This window comes from Acanthochromis polyacanthus, chromosome 16 (assembly GCF_021347895.1).
Source record: "Acanthochromis polyacanthus isolate Apoly-LR-REF ecotype Palm Island chromosome 16, KAUST_Apoly_ChrSc, whole genome shotgun sequence".
NCBI classification, from domain to species: domain Eukaryota; kingdom Metazoa; phylum Chordata; class Actinopteri; family Pomacentridae; genus Acanthochromis; species Acanthochromis polyacanthus.
In genome coordinates, this window is record NC_067128.1 from 18877301 (window position 1) to 18891307 (window position 14007).

At 39.0% G+C, this 14007-nt stretch overlaps 2 protein-coding genes across 2 annotated transcripts in view; one reads left to right on the top strand and one right to left on the bottom strand.

The window, feature by feature from the left end:
* The window catches only part of LOC110945556 (moronecidin-like), a 307687-nt gene that overhangs the window by 161858 nt on the left and 131822 nt on the right, over positions 1–14007 (top strand). The gene's annotated exons all lie outside the window — the stretch shown is intronic.
* Positions 1–14007, bottom strand: part of LOC110957911 (exostosin-1) — a 405942-nt gene that overhangs the window by 28427 nt on the left and 363508 nt on the right. Inside the window, exons 8-9 of the mRNA XM_051960974.1 lie at positions 10932–11050; positions 7485–7580 (exon numbers count right to left, since the gene is read on the bottom strand). Of these exons, the coding sequence (XP_051816934.1) occupies positions 7485–7580; positions 10932–11050 (215 nt within the window). The remainder of the gene's footprint in view (positions 1–7484; positions 7581–10931; positions 11051–14007) is intronic.

Sequence of the window (14007 nt, forward strand, 5' to 3'; positions counted from 1 at the left end):
ATAGTCAGCAGGGTGATGTGGTTTGGGTAGACATGAAGAGGTCTAAAAAGCTCACAGCTCTCACACCAGTGATCAGGCTTTACATCCAGAGTCATCTGTGTTTAGGTCTCAGCAATTAACTTTCTTTGCAGAACCAATATGCTGCAATTAGTGGCATCTGCCAGCGAGGTTGCAGATTGCAAGGTCCTCTCTAAAGCTAGTGTTTAGCTTGTCTGCTCTGGCTACTACAGAAACAAAGCAGCAGAACATGGTGAGCTTTGTGGAAGAGGAGCTGTTCTCTGTGTAGATGTTAAGGATTCTTTCTAATGTCACAAAAACACAATGATGTACAGTTGCAGATGACTTTGCACTAATGAAAACAATTATGGCTACTATTGCTTGCTAATAGTTTTCTCTAACTCTTGTCTTTAAAAGTCAGACGTATCTCCAGAACTCTGTGCTGGAGAACTGTCTGGCTACACCTAATTATCATTCTCCTGTTGGCCAAAGAAACACTCTGGATTGATTGTATTTCTTGAAATCAATTACAATTATCTTGGGTGGTGTCCGGGATGCAGCAATGGTGCACTTGCTAAATAGTGTTACGTGGAATTGTTTAGGTGGAACATCTGGTGCATGGCAGCCTTACAGCATAGCTCGGTTAGCCAAAATGTGACACTTTCAGTGTGTAGGCTGCTGCTTGGAGGTTGCTGCTGTTGCTTACCGTAGCAAAGGGGATTTGGAAAATGGTAGTTTGCAGATAGCAGGGGTGTGGGAGAATGCAATGTGAAACGAGCACTACAAATGGAAGACATACACTACTGATCAAAAGTTTGGGGTTACTTTGAAATGTCCCTATAATAATAATAATAATAATAATAATAATGTTTTATTTGTATAGCGCTTTTCAAAACACTCAAGGACATTTTACTTATAAAATCAGGGAAAAACTGTTTTTTTCAATGACCATAACATTAAATGAATCAGAAATACAGTCTAAACATTATCAAAGTGGTAATGACTATTCTAGCTGGAAACAGATGATTTTTAATGGAACATCTCCATAGAGGTACAGAGGAACATTTCCAGCAACCATCAGTCCTGTGTTCTAATAGTACATTGTGATAGCTAATCATGATTACAAAACTGTTATGCAACTATGTTTGCATGTAAATAAAAGTATGAGTTTTCATGGAAAACATGAAATTGTCTGGGTGACCCCAAACTTTTGAACAGTAGTGTATACCCACAATCTGTCACCCACAACTGCCAGAAATCCTACACACTGGACCTTTAAGGTTAGGGAAAGACTTAGCTTTAAATGAAACATGTCTCAAATCATCTTAGACTCTGCATTAGATCAGAGCACAAGCTTCTTTAAATTATCTGAGTGTTATGAACACCAAACTTTGAACTTTAAAGAGTTACCTTTTACGCAAAAATATCATTGAAGTGAAAATTGTACTAGAACATTGGAAATTTCAGTGGAAAAAAAGATTTGTCAATACCATCTGTTGATACAGGACAGTATGTGCAACAGGATCTCAAGTGGGCCGCACCAGTAAAATCACAGCATAAAAAAACTACAATAATGACAGCTCCACATTTTCTCTTTGTTTCAGTGCAAAAAAAAGTACAATTCTGAAAACGTTCACATTTAATGAACTGTCTTTCTGCAAAACATTATGAACACACTCAAATTTCCAAAGAAAAATAAGTGCAATTTCAACAACATTATGCCTCATTTTGTCATTTCCACATTATAACTTACAGATCAGTGTATCTGCAAAGGCACAAGACATTTAATCTGAGGTATCTGGAACTGAACAATATCGTGTTTAATTTTATGATCAAAATAATTTGTAAAAACCTAGAAATTACTTAAAATTTCACAAATTTACAATTTGCAGTTGATGTCTGTAATTTTTACACTTTGTCATCCCATAGGCTGGATTGGACTCTCTGGCGGCTGGTTTTGGTCCACGAGCGTTGGTTTGACACCCCTGACTTACAATATAAAAACAACTTTCCCATCGAAGCTGTTAAACCTTTGAACATTGCTTGATTCCAAACAATGTTGTATTGTTTTTATCCGTTTTGAAAATGTCTTTACATGGACTGTATTTTGTTTTCTAGAGGTTAAAATCAGAGGATGCCTTCGATATACCATTTCTGACAATAGCATTTTTAGTTCTAATTTTAAATCTGATTCTTAAACTATGTCAGTGATGTTGTATACAAACTAGGGCTGGGACTTTGGCATGTTAATTTTGGTTAATTAGTTACAGAAAAAATTCTGCATTAAAAACTATAATACATTTACTCACACCTTTCTCAGTTCTCTATTTTCCTGCACACTGGTAATGCTGATGCCCACTCCAGCCCAGTAGGGGGTGGTAATGAACCTGAAGTCTGTTTGCCAGCGGTGAAGAAGATTCGCAGGACACACTGAGTGCATAGTTCCCAAGTCCACTTATTATAAGCGACTTTGAGCTTGTTTTTCTGTAAAGTTGATTGAAAATCTCATCAGTCATGAGTTGCAGATTTTTGGCCTTGTTTTCTCTCATGTAGTTGCTTATTTGGGCTTGCTTCGATGCCTATATGAACCCCTCCGAATTCTCTCCCAGTTCTCCATAAAAAGGCGAAACGCATTAATTTGCCTTTCTCCAGGACCCGTTCACTCCTCTGTTTCTTGGTCGCCGCCCCCACCCACACTCACAAACATGCTCAACAACGCCTGAGAGTCTGTCAATCAGAGAGACAATGAGTGGGAAAAAGTGGGAGAAATATGGCAAAAAATATTGCAAAGAGTGGGAGAAAGAGAAGGTATTGAAACACTGGATCTGACCTCAGGTGGGAGACAGCTCAAAGGCATTCTGTTGATTTTGCAAATGTGAGATACTTGCTAACCATGCAGATTTAATACAGCATACTGGGACTGACCAGCACAAAAATCTTTGCACCCGGTGACCCATAAGCGCCGGCCATGGGTTCAAATCCAGCTCTTTGCTGCAGGTCCTCTGCCTACTTTCCTGTCTCTCTCTCACTGTCAATAAAGCCAAACAAAGCCAAAAAAATCATTTAAAAAGGCCATGAGGCTTATAAGCATTGGTTTCACCACTACAAAACAAATAACCTATACACACGTGGACAAAATTGTTGGTACCCCTCAGTTAAAGAAGGAAAAACCCACAATTCTCACTGAAATCACTTGAAACTCACAAAAGTCACAATAAATAAAAATTTATTGAAAATTAAATAATCAAAAACAGCCATTACTTTTGAATTGTTGATTAACATAATTATTTAAAAAAACAAACTAATGAAACAGGCCTGGACAAAAATGATGGTACCTCTATAAAAGATTGAAAACTATTTGACCAGAGTGACATGATTAACTCAGGTGTGTCATTTAATTGACATCACAGGTGTTTCCAAACTCATAATCAGTCAGTCTGCCTATTTAAAGGGAGACAAGTAGTCACCCTGCTGTTTGGTGAAAAGGTGTGTACCACACTGAACATGGACAACAGAAAGCGAAGGAGAGAATTGTCTCAGGACATCCGAAAAAAAATGATAGACAAACATCTTAAAGGTAAAGGCTATAAGACCATCTCTAAACAGCTTGAAGTTCCTGTGACAACAGTGGCTCATATTATTCAGAAGTTCAAGACCCACGGGACAGTAGCCAACCTCCCTGGACGTGGCCGCAAGAGGAAAATTGATGACAAATTGAAGAGACGGATCGTTGGAATTGTATCCAAAGAGCCCAGAGCAACCTCCAAAGAAATTAAAGGTGAACTCCAAGGCCAAGGTACATCAGTGTCAGATCGCACCATTCGTCGTTGTTTGAGCCAAAGTGGACTTCATGGGAGACGACCAAGGAGGACACCACTGCTGAAAAAAACTCATAAAAAAGCCAGACTGGAATTTGCAAAAATGCATGTTGACAAGCCACAAAGCTTCTGGGAGAATGTCCTTTGGACAGATGAGACCAAACTGGAGCTTTTTGGTAAGGCACATCAACTCTATGTTCATAGACTCAAAAACCAAGCATACGAAGAAAAGAACACTGTCCCTACGGTGAAACATGGAGGAGGCTCAGTAATGTTTTGGGGCTGCTTTGCTGCATCTGGCACAGGGTGTCTTGAAAGTGTGCAAGGTACGATGAAATCTGAAGACTATCAAGGCATTCTGGAGAGAAATGTGCTGCCTAGTGTCAGAAAGCTTGGTCTCAGTCGCAGGTCATGGGTCTTCCAACAGGACAACCATCCAAAACACACAGCCAAAAACACCCAAGAATGGCTGAGAGAAAAGCGTTGGACTATTCTAAAGTGGCCTTCTATGAGCCCAGATCTGAATCCCATTGAACATATGTGGAAGGAGCTGAAACATGCCATTGGGAGAAGACACCCATCAAACCTGAGACAACTGGAGCTGTTTGCTCATGAGGAGTGGGCCAAAATACCTGTTGACAGCTGCAGAACGCTCATTGACAAATACAGAAATCGTTTAATTGCAGTGATTGCCTCAAAAGGTTGTGCAACAAAATATTAAGTTATGGGTACCATCATTTTTGTCCAGCCCTATTTCATTAGTTTGTTTTTTTAAATAATTATGTTAATCAACAATTCAAAAGTGATGGCTGATTTTGATTATTTAATTTTCAATAAATTTTTATTTATTGTTACTTTTGTGAGTTTCAAGTGATTTCAGTGAGAATTGTGGGTTTTTCCTTCTTTAACTGAGGGGTACCAACAATTTTGTCCACGTGTGTAGATAGCCTCGTAGATGGCCTGTCACATAAGTTATTCAAGGCTTTTGTGTTGACTGTTTAGTGTTTATTCACTGTTGCTTATGCATAATGCATATGTCTTATCTTAATCAGGCTTTAAAAAAATAAGTTATTCAAAGTTTTTATGCTTTTACTGTCAATTTACTGCAAATAAAAATACATGTATATATTTATATTGTTGTCAAGAGGCCTCTCATTTACGAAATGTGGCAGTTCAATTGTCGGGCTTTTCTGGGACTTGTTTCCATAGAGCTGGTTGCCTGATTGTATAGCAAGATCTGGCAACACTGACTGAGTGATGTCAGCGCACAAGAAAGTTTGGTGAACAGTGATGGAAAATGAGACTGCACTGAGCTTGATGGGGGAAAGCTTTCTTTTAAGAATCTTCCCAATAGCAGCTTGGAGAAAAGCGTGGTTGTGTGCAAATTGTGAAACAAATAGTTTACTTATCACCGCAGCACTTCAAGCCGACGTTATCATCTCAAAACAAAACACGTTGCTGCGAGCACCAGAGCTAACGCTAGCTACAACAGTCCTAGTACCGGTAAATGGTGTAACAAGCCCATAACAAACTACTTTTCCGACACTGAAAGTGCTTGAGTCTTAAAATGTTGAGTAGAAGTGCTGCAATAGTACTTTGAGCTTGCAGTATTCTGTCAATGTAGTAGACAGATGAACAATGCACAGATGAACATAAATGAAACAAACATATTTGTTCTTAAATTCACATATATGTCTGTTCATCGATAAAGTCATCAACCAAAATTTATTTGAAGTGATAAACTTCATTTAATGTGTCAAATATTGATATTTGACAAAAATCTGATTAATTGCAATTCATCATGTCCTACCACTAATATAAATATCATATCTGGAGACAAGTTTGACTTTAAAACTGATGATGCTCACTTTTTCCCTGCACTAGTTTTAAATCCATGGAATATTGATATGGGCAGAAGTGGTTTCACTCACTGATTTTACCATTAGTATGAATGTCAGAAGTATGGTGCATGAGCAGCAGAAGCAGCAGGACGGACAGACGTTTTGACCCAACACAACGGACAGGTACTGGCATGTATGAACATCAGCAGTCAAAATGTCACAGCGGATTGGATGACTTCCAAGACAGGAATGAATGTGAGAATTTTATCAGACACTGTTGGCACCCACACAGGTGTTTCACTTTTTTTTAAATCATTTAACCTCTTGTCACATTTATGGTGCTGAAATAGAAAAAAAAAAGATGTTTTTCAGCCCCAACAGGTGTGACAGAGCTGTGAGGAGAAGAGTCAGGGTTAAAGACAGTTCTGCTACAGGTTCAATCAACCAAAGTCATTGGAAACACCTGTGATGATAATCAGGGCCTTAAAAATCCATCTGACTGCACCAGTTAAAACGTGTTTAGCGCATATTGATTAGTACGTTGGACGAGTAGTGCTCATCTGGGAACAACAGAAGCTGTTTTAGTATTAGTACCGGCAGCATTAGTGTGATTAATATCCTGAATTTGAGGTTTTGAGTCTTAATGAAAATTGATGAAATTTACGACTGCTGCTTAATGCAACATCACAAACAAAACCAAAAAAAAACCCAAAACAGAACTAGAACATTTGCAAACAGACAACTGAATGAAAGACCAAGCCATTTATGAAGCAGAGCATCACCTGGATTGTCTGAACCACTAAACAATCAAACATGCTCTGTGGACTGAGTGCTAGGAGAACGTTTGAAGCTCTTACAGAGCAAAGTGACAGTTTGCAAAGTGCATGTCAGCTTCACTGAGCTTTAATCAGGACCCGCCCTTGTTTTTCTTTGACTTTTAATACAATAACAACATATAAGACTCAGAACAGCTGGCATCCTCAAGGGTAATTTCTGAATTTACTGAATCATTTATCATGAAGTGAAGCTTTAAACGATGCAGAATTCCTCCCTGAGCTTATTACAAAACTGAATGCACATCACAGAATCATTTGAGCTCCATTTTAGCTTCCTACTCTGGTGGCATTTGGGTTTTATAGTTAAATAGAAGTAAATGATGACTTTGGTGTCAGTGGGAATCACCACTGTGTCCCTCAATAGAACTGATTCCTTGATTTTTTTCCACAGATTCTCAGAATTTCATGCCATAAATTAAATGTATAATCATGCTGTTTTGATGGTTTGAGGAGTATGTGATGCTAGCCTGGTTAAATTTCACTAAACAGCTGGACCTACTGCACTGAACTGGGGTAAGGGCTTAAATATTTTTGTCCTCTGCTTTATTAACAATCCTTTTTTTGCCTCACAACTGAGATTTAGCATGAAAAGTGATTGGAAAAACGATTCCGATTCACTGTAAGAACATCAATTTTAATAAACGGGACACGCATGCTGAAAAGTTTAGCTCTCTGCAAGTACTTTTCCAGGCCTGAGGAAAAGGGAACTGATTTTGCTGGTCTCTTGGGAAATATCTGGATGTCAATTCCAAGTATTTAATCTTAGTGCTGAATGACACACTCTTCTTGATGGATCTGCATATTTTATTTTTCTGTCTTTCTCTAAACCATCTCTCAGAACATCACATATGTTGTCTTTAAGAGCGCAGGATCCTTTCTCTCTAGTGTCTCCAAGACGAGTCGGCTTTATAAAGGCGAGATGGATGTTTTCTCGGCTATGCATTCAAGTTTATTCCAATACATAATGGATGCAAAAAGCCAGCAGCTGTTACCTTGGTCTGTCCTTCGATGACAGAGAGAGGCACGCTGGTGGAGGGCCACTTGTTTCTAGGAGGTAAAGGTTTGTCGCAGTTCCATAAAACCACAATCTGCATGGGAAAAAACACAGGGAGTTGGTTGATATAAAGTAAGCATCAACATTGTTGTACATTAGTTTCTGCATAGGGGGTTTTGAAATAGCTGATATTTCATATAAGTGTACAGAAATGGAACAATCCATCTTAATATGCATTTTTCTCTTTATTTTCAAAAATCAAGCTTCAGTCAGTCTGGATTTTCTGCTCTACAGAGAGACTTGCTGCAGAATATCTAATTATCAAAGGAAGCACATAGTCTATTGTGCTATAATAACAAAGAAAATATTTCATCATATTGGTGTGAACAATTAAGTTATCCAGTCAAAAGCTGTTATACATTCAATACATTTACATTTACATGTATTCAAGTATTTAAATGGAGTCTGAATTGCACATATTTTAAAAGGAAGTTGTAGAAGTCCTTCTGCTTATACAACAGGCCTTTATTCTCCAGACATTATTCATATTTTTCTTTTCTGCAACCATTCTTTTAGTAGCCTAGCCGCACTAGACCCATGTTCTGAAGATGCAAGGGTCTAGGACCGCTCGACAGGGAGGGAGGCGGGCTAAAAGGTTGTCTTTCAAATCACTCTGCAGCAATTGGGTAGGTACAACCAATCAGTGCAACGAATAGGCTGACGTAGTTCCTAGAGCGCCGGCGGATTGTGACTAAGTCCCATTAGCTTCCCAACCAGCGGAGCCAACTGGTATATTAAGGATTTACCATATCCCGTCGGCATAAGTCCAAATACGTCTTTCTTCTCAATGAAACACTTCAGTGCCGTCCTTTGTTGATCTTTTAAGTTGAATTTTAGCTTCAAATCTTTAAGGGCTGTGGCCAAAGCCGAGTCGAAAGATAACTGTTTATTGTGCGCCGCTTGTTTCTGTCAGAATCATTGCGCCTCTGTCGCCACTTAGTTACGTCCGCCTTCTGACTCTACACTTCATGGTGATTCATCCGGCCAGTTTTAGGAGCATCCAGCCTCGAGCCTTATGGAGGGTAACTAGACCCACCCTGGCAGAAAATTAAATTCGTTGCCGTGGGTTGTCTAGCGCGGCTAGGCTATTCTTTTAGTTGACTACACAGAATATTAGGACTGATAAATAGTACTGTAGATCAGCGTTTCTCAAAAGTCCAAACTTTGGTCCACATCTGCAACAGACGGCAAGTCAAAGAGAATCCAGTGGATACCTCAAGTCTGAGTACAAAACTTCATAAAGTTTTAAAATACAGTTTCTATTGACCAGTAAACTGCATATATAGTCTAACTGGGGATTATTAGCATGTGACAATAGAAACAAATAGAGAGTGGTGCTGCTGAGTTCACACATCAACCATCATCAATTCCTCAGTCGCAGATACAGAATGTGTCTTGTTCTCCCCAGTACACAGCTCTGTCAACTAGTGCCAATGTAAGAACATGTCTGTATATGCTGTGGCACCTTGGCTTTTGTGACTTTTTTGGTATGATCACATCAGAGTTGAGAGGTCACACTGATGCACCTGACGGCAGGCTAACACTGCTACTTCTTTCTTCACAATCAAATGCATTTTGATGTTGAGTTTTTTGTGAGTTGATTCAATGTTTTTGCTATTGTGAGTTGTTTCAAACCTCGGCCTTGAATGGAAATTAAGTTGAGAACCCCTGCAGGAGATATTGTTAATATACTCTACCGGTCAAAAGTTTTAGAATGCCCCAATTTTTCCATTGAAAAAAAAATCCAAGTGGTTCAAGTCTAAAAAATAGTAAGTGGCGAACTGCCAGAGATTAAAATAAAGATAAGGTTAGCCAAACAGAGCAATAATGTACATTTAAGAATCACACAAAAATAACTTTTTCAGGGAACAAGAAATGGGTTAACAACTTAAAGCTGTTCTGCATCAATGGAGGTTGAGCAACCCTTGAAAGTTGGTGGCACCAAATCCTGCAGGTGTCCTGACTTTTTTTGATAACTTGCAACCCCCTCTGTCTGCATGAAAGTAGTCCTGGAACACACCGTGGCACCATACCCTCAAGAGCATTATTTGAACAGTACTGAACAGAAAATATTGTGCTGCTATAAAAATGGTGAGGAAAAGGTAATTAACAATAGAAAAGAAGACATGGAGTGGCCAGCACATTCTCCAGACCATGGAGCTGGTTTGGGATGAACTAGACAGATGAGTGAAAGCAAAGCAACCGACAAGAACCACACATTTATGGGAACTTCTGCAACAGAGTTGGGAAGATCCTTCTGAACAATATTTGATTTCCATTGTGGAAAGAATGCCACGAGTGTGTTCAGCTGTTATATCTGCCAAAAGTGGCTGCTTTGATGAGTCAAAAGTTTAGAATACATTTTGGTTTCTATGCTTTCATTTCAGAGTACAATGAGACATTAACATGCATAATTTCCAATAAAAAAAAAAAACATGGAAAGATTGGGGTGTCCTCAAACTTTAGACTGGTAGTGTTTTTTATATATACAAACACACACACACGTACACACACACACGTACACACACACACACACACACACACACACACACACACACACACACACACACACACACACACACACACACACACACACACATATTCATATATGTCAAGCGCACATTAGAGCCAAAATACAATTCTGACAATAAAGTGCACTGAGAAAAATTAATTACAATATTATTTAAATTTAAGAAAAAAAATACTCAGCAGAAAGAGAAGACAGAAACCTGTAACTTTAGATTTCATCCATGTCTCATGAAATAAGCTGACAAACTGCAATCACAAAAAAATATTCAAATATGGTTCTTGAAATTAATGACTATTTTTTTTCCCCAAGATTTTTTTGCATTGATTTGATAGGCCGTTAGAGGAGACGGTCTAGAATCAAACCTAAGATCCTTCTTTGAGCATATGCCCACATATCATACACACCTTAAGGCTTGCAGGTGTTCTTCAAATGTTGTGAATTTTTTAAACATGAATATTACAAATTTATTTGAAAAATCACTTGAAGCGATCCTAATACTGTTTTAGATTAGCAGAATGGCTTTACATTATGGTGAAACTTTCTTACCTGAAGGTACAAACTGTCTTATGGGAGAGAAAACAACACAGAAGAGGAGGAGGAGGAAGAAAAAAAAACTTGGAGAAAAGCAGAGATGGCAAAACAAAAGGAGTTTTGTCCTGAAGGAAATTGAAAAGAAACATATTGATAGCTAAAACATGAGACAGCCGACAAGTGAAACATTTCTCTCATGAAATAATGGCACCTCCTGACATTGTTTATACTCTGCTCTGCATCTCTTTATATTGAAAACATTTTTTTTTGTTTTCCTTCTTTGCCTCGGCTGCAGAAGGACCAAATCACAGATGCTCTTCCCACCTGTGCACAGAACTTGGACTTGGCTACAGCGATGATGAGCTTCACCACAGGGGAGATCTGGGACTGCAGAGGAGTCACCGTATGGATCACAGCTGTGAACTGCTGCGACGGGCTCTTACCTGCACAAACACACACACACACACACACACACACACACACACACACACACACACACACACACACACACACACACACACACACACACACACACACACACACACACACACACTTCAGACACAGTTGTCACGGGTAAATTGTATTTAGTTTTTTATTTATTTTTTAACAGAGATTTGTGCAGATGTAGCTCTCCATAAAGCTCCATCACGGTTAACTGGACACAGAGTGCTCCGTGCTGCACCCGTCATCCATCTTTCTGACAGCGTATACACCCCTGGTTCACATGACTGAGCATGAGTAAACATGTCTAATCCAAGAATGAACAGTTGGCTTTGACGCCGTTTTACTGAATTGTGAATGATGCCGATTTGTTTCCATAATGAGCAGTTCTGTTTTCTACAACTCTCGTTAGTTACTTTCTCGCATTTTACCGAGACAAACAAATGAACCAGGAAGGACAAAAAGAGAAGTAATCGAAGCAGAAGCAAACTTTAAATTACTACCTTGGATAAATGACATCCGGCATGCAGTGCAATGAGTAAATTTGTAATTTTGAGGAAGTGATTCCCCCTGTGGCTGCCTGCACCAGAGGAATGGATCAGTATTATGGAGCATTGGTTTCTACGATGGGATTTTACTCTCTGAATACGTTTTCTGCTCCAGAATAAATGAATCTATTCATGTCCTAATATAACGAGCATACAGTGCAAGTGTTACAGGATGTACACCGATCAGCCACAACATTATGACCACTAACAGAGAAATGTCATCGATCATCTTGTTATAATGCAATGTTTTGCTGGGAAACCTTCAGTTCTGACATTCATGTGGATGTTAGACATGTAACATCCACCTAAACACTGCAGGTTAACCCAAAATGTGGAATATATATATATATATATATATATATATATTTTTTTTTTTTTTTTTCACAGTGAAAATTTCCACATTTTCAAAAAAATTTTGAAAATTTTTGAACATTTTTTGGGGGAAAAAAATGTTTAAGAAAATTCTGAAAGAAATCTACTAAAATCCAGTGAATTTCGCTGTCAAATTTGGGGATTTTTTATTTTTAAAAAATTTAACTTTTGAAGGAAACTTTTCAGGAATTTCCTTCCTGAAGATTTTGCAAATTTTTTATAAATTTGGGGAAATTTTTTCTGAATTTTTGGACTTTTTTCCAGACAAGGCAACAACATTTTTTGCTAAGGACAACACAAGGGTTAAAGGCATTATGGAGGATGGGTTTTTTTTTGTTTAATTTGTCTGATTCACATAAAATGAATATACTGACCTTTAGTGGACTTGTATGTATGGTTTCTAAAAAATTAAAAATTTAAAAAAATAACTGTGGACATGGCAGGACCTGAAAAACATCAGCCAATCAACGCGATCGGACCGAGGCGTTTGGTTTGCTCCCTTTCCTGTCAATCAAAAATCTTCCGGCTCAGGCCTAGTTACGTAGATTAGGTACGCCTTGGACTTACGTGTTTTCTGTATGTGTTGCTTTGGTATAGCTTCGTAGTTAGCTGGCGACTTGTTTTGCTCATCTTTTTTTACATAATGGCAGATAAAGATCCAGGGGGACCCAGCCGTAAAAGACAACTTCACGAGTCCTACACAAGTTTCTGGAGGGGGGCGTTTCTTCGTAAATGTTAAGAGGGGGGAGGTTAGAGGGGGGTGAAGGAGAGGTTGTATGTGCGCATGCGCATGCTACGTTCAAAGTCGTAGGAAATTAAATCTCCTCTAATGCCTTTAAGCAAACCCTTCACCTCCCACCCCCCATGGAAACAGCAGTGCTTGATGCCAGTTGCCACCTTCAGCAGGGCAGTGCACTCCGACACACCGCAAAAACTGCTCAGGAGTGGCCTGGGGAACACAACAGAGCTAAGCTGTGGTCTATTAATATAGATGTATCCACAAACAAAATGACATTGCGCTGAACACAGGTGTATGTTGTGCCAGTATACTTTATGTACAGACACCGAATCGCGTGACCTAAATATGTAGCGGGCAGTGGGAATTGATGAGACTCAGAAACAACCCCACAATTTAAGTAATTGTTCATTGTACGATTTCCAACAGATAAGTCGGCAGCAGTTGATTCGTAGTGGCATCGCAATCATGTGATCGTCAGCAACAAATCCATGGATCTAGACTATAAGCCACATCGCTGCCAAAATCTAATCGCTTTGTCCTTGTGGCATTTCTGACCTTCCCTGAAAATTTCATCCAAATCCGTTTGCTCGTTTTTGAGTAATGTTGCCAATCATCACATAACTCTGCCGTTCTTTGGCAGAGTATTAAGAATCAAACTGAAGTGATGTCCTGACTATGGAAAATGTCATAAGCAGGGCAGTAAACTGTGTTATGCCTATGAGCGGTGCAAGAACAGTCTGACTTACTGTACATACAATAATCACATTTAGATGAAAGATGTGATTGAACATGTCGCACCAACAGCAGCATGTGGCATTCTGTGTGAGTGCGTATTAATCTGATTATCAAACAGATCATGTAAACAGGGGGGATATCCAATAACTGAGCAGCGTAAACACTTTAATTACACAATGTATCTATTATCGGGTTACATGTTAATGTTGAGATTCCACATAATGCGCTCAGAGGCTCCATCGCAAAAGAAGGGGGAGAACTCCTCTCTAGCAGTAAGGAGTGGGACTAATTGAACAGTCATTTTGAGAACTACTGTAGTACCAATTAAAGGACTGTATTGGGATCCCAGTGCAAATCTGACTGAGGTGGGTGGTTTTAGCTTTGCTGCAGTTAGGAAGCAGCGATCAAAAACTAAACACTGGGTCCAGGCGTAGCGCTAAAAAGTGATCTTTTGCCAAAATGTGTCCACACCTCCTGCATTTTAACTGAAATCTTGCTAGTGCATCAACATTACTTGATTTAATTTACAAGGGTTATATCTGAAAGACAAAAGGCCTTTGTATTA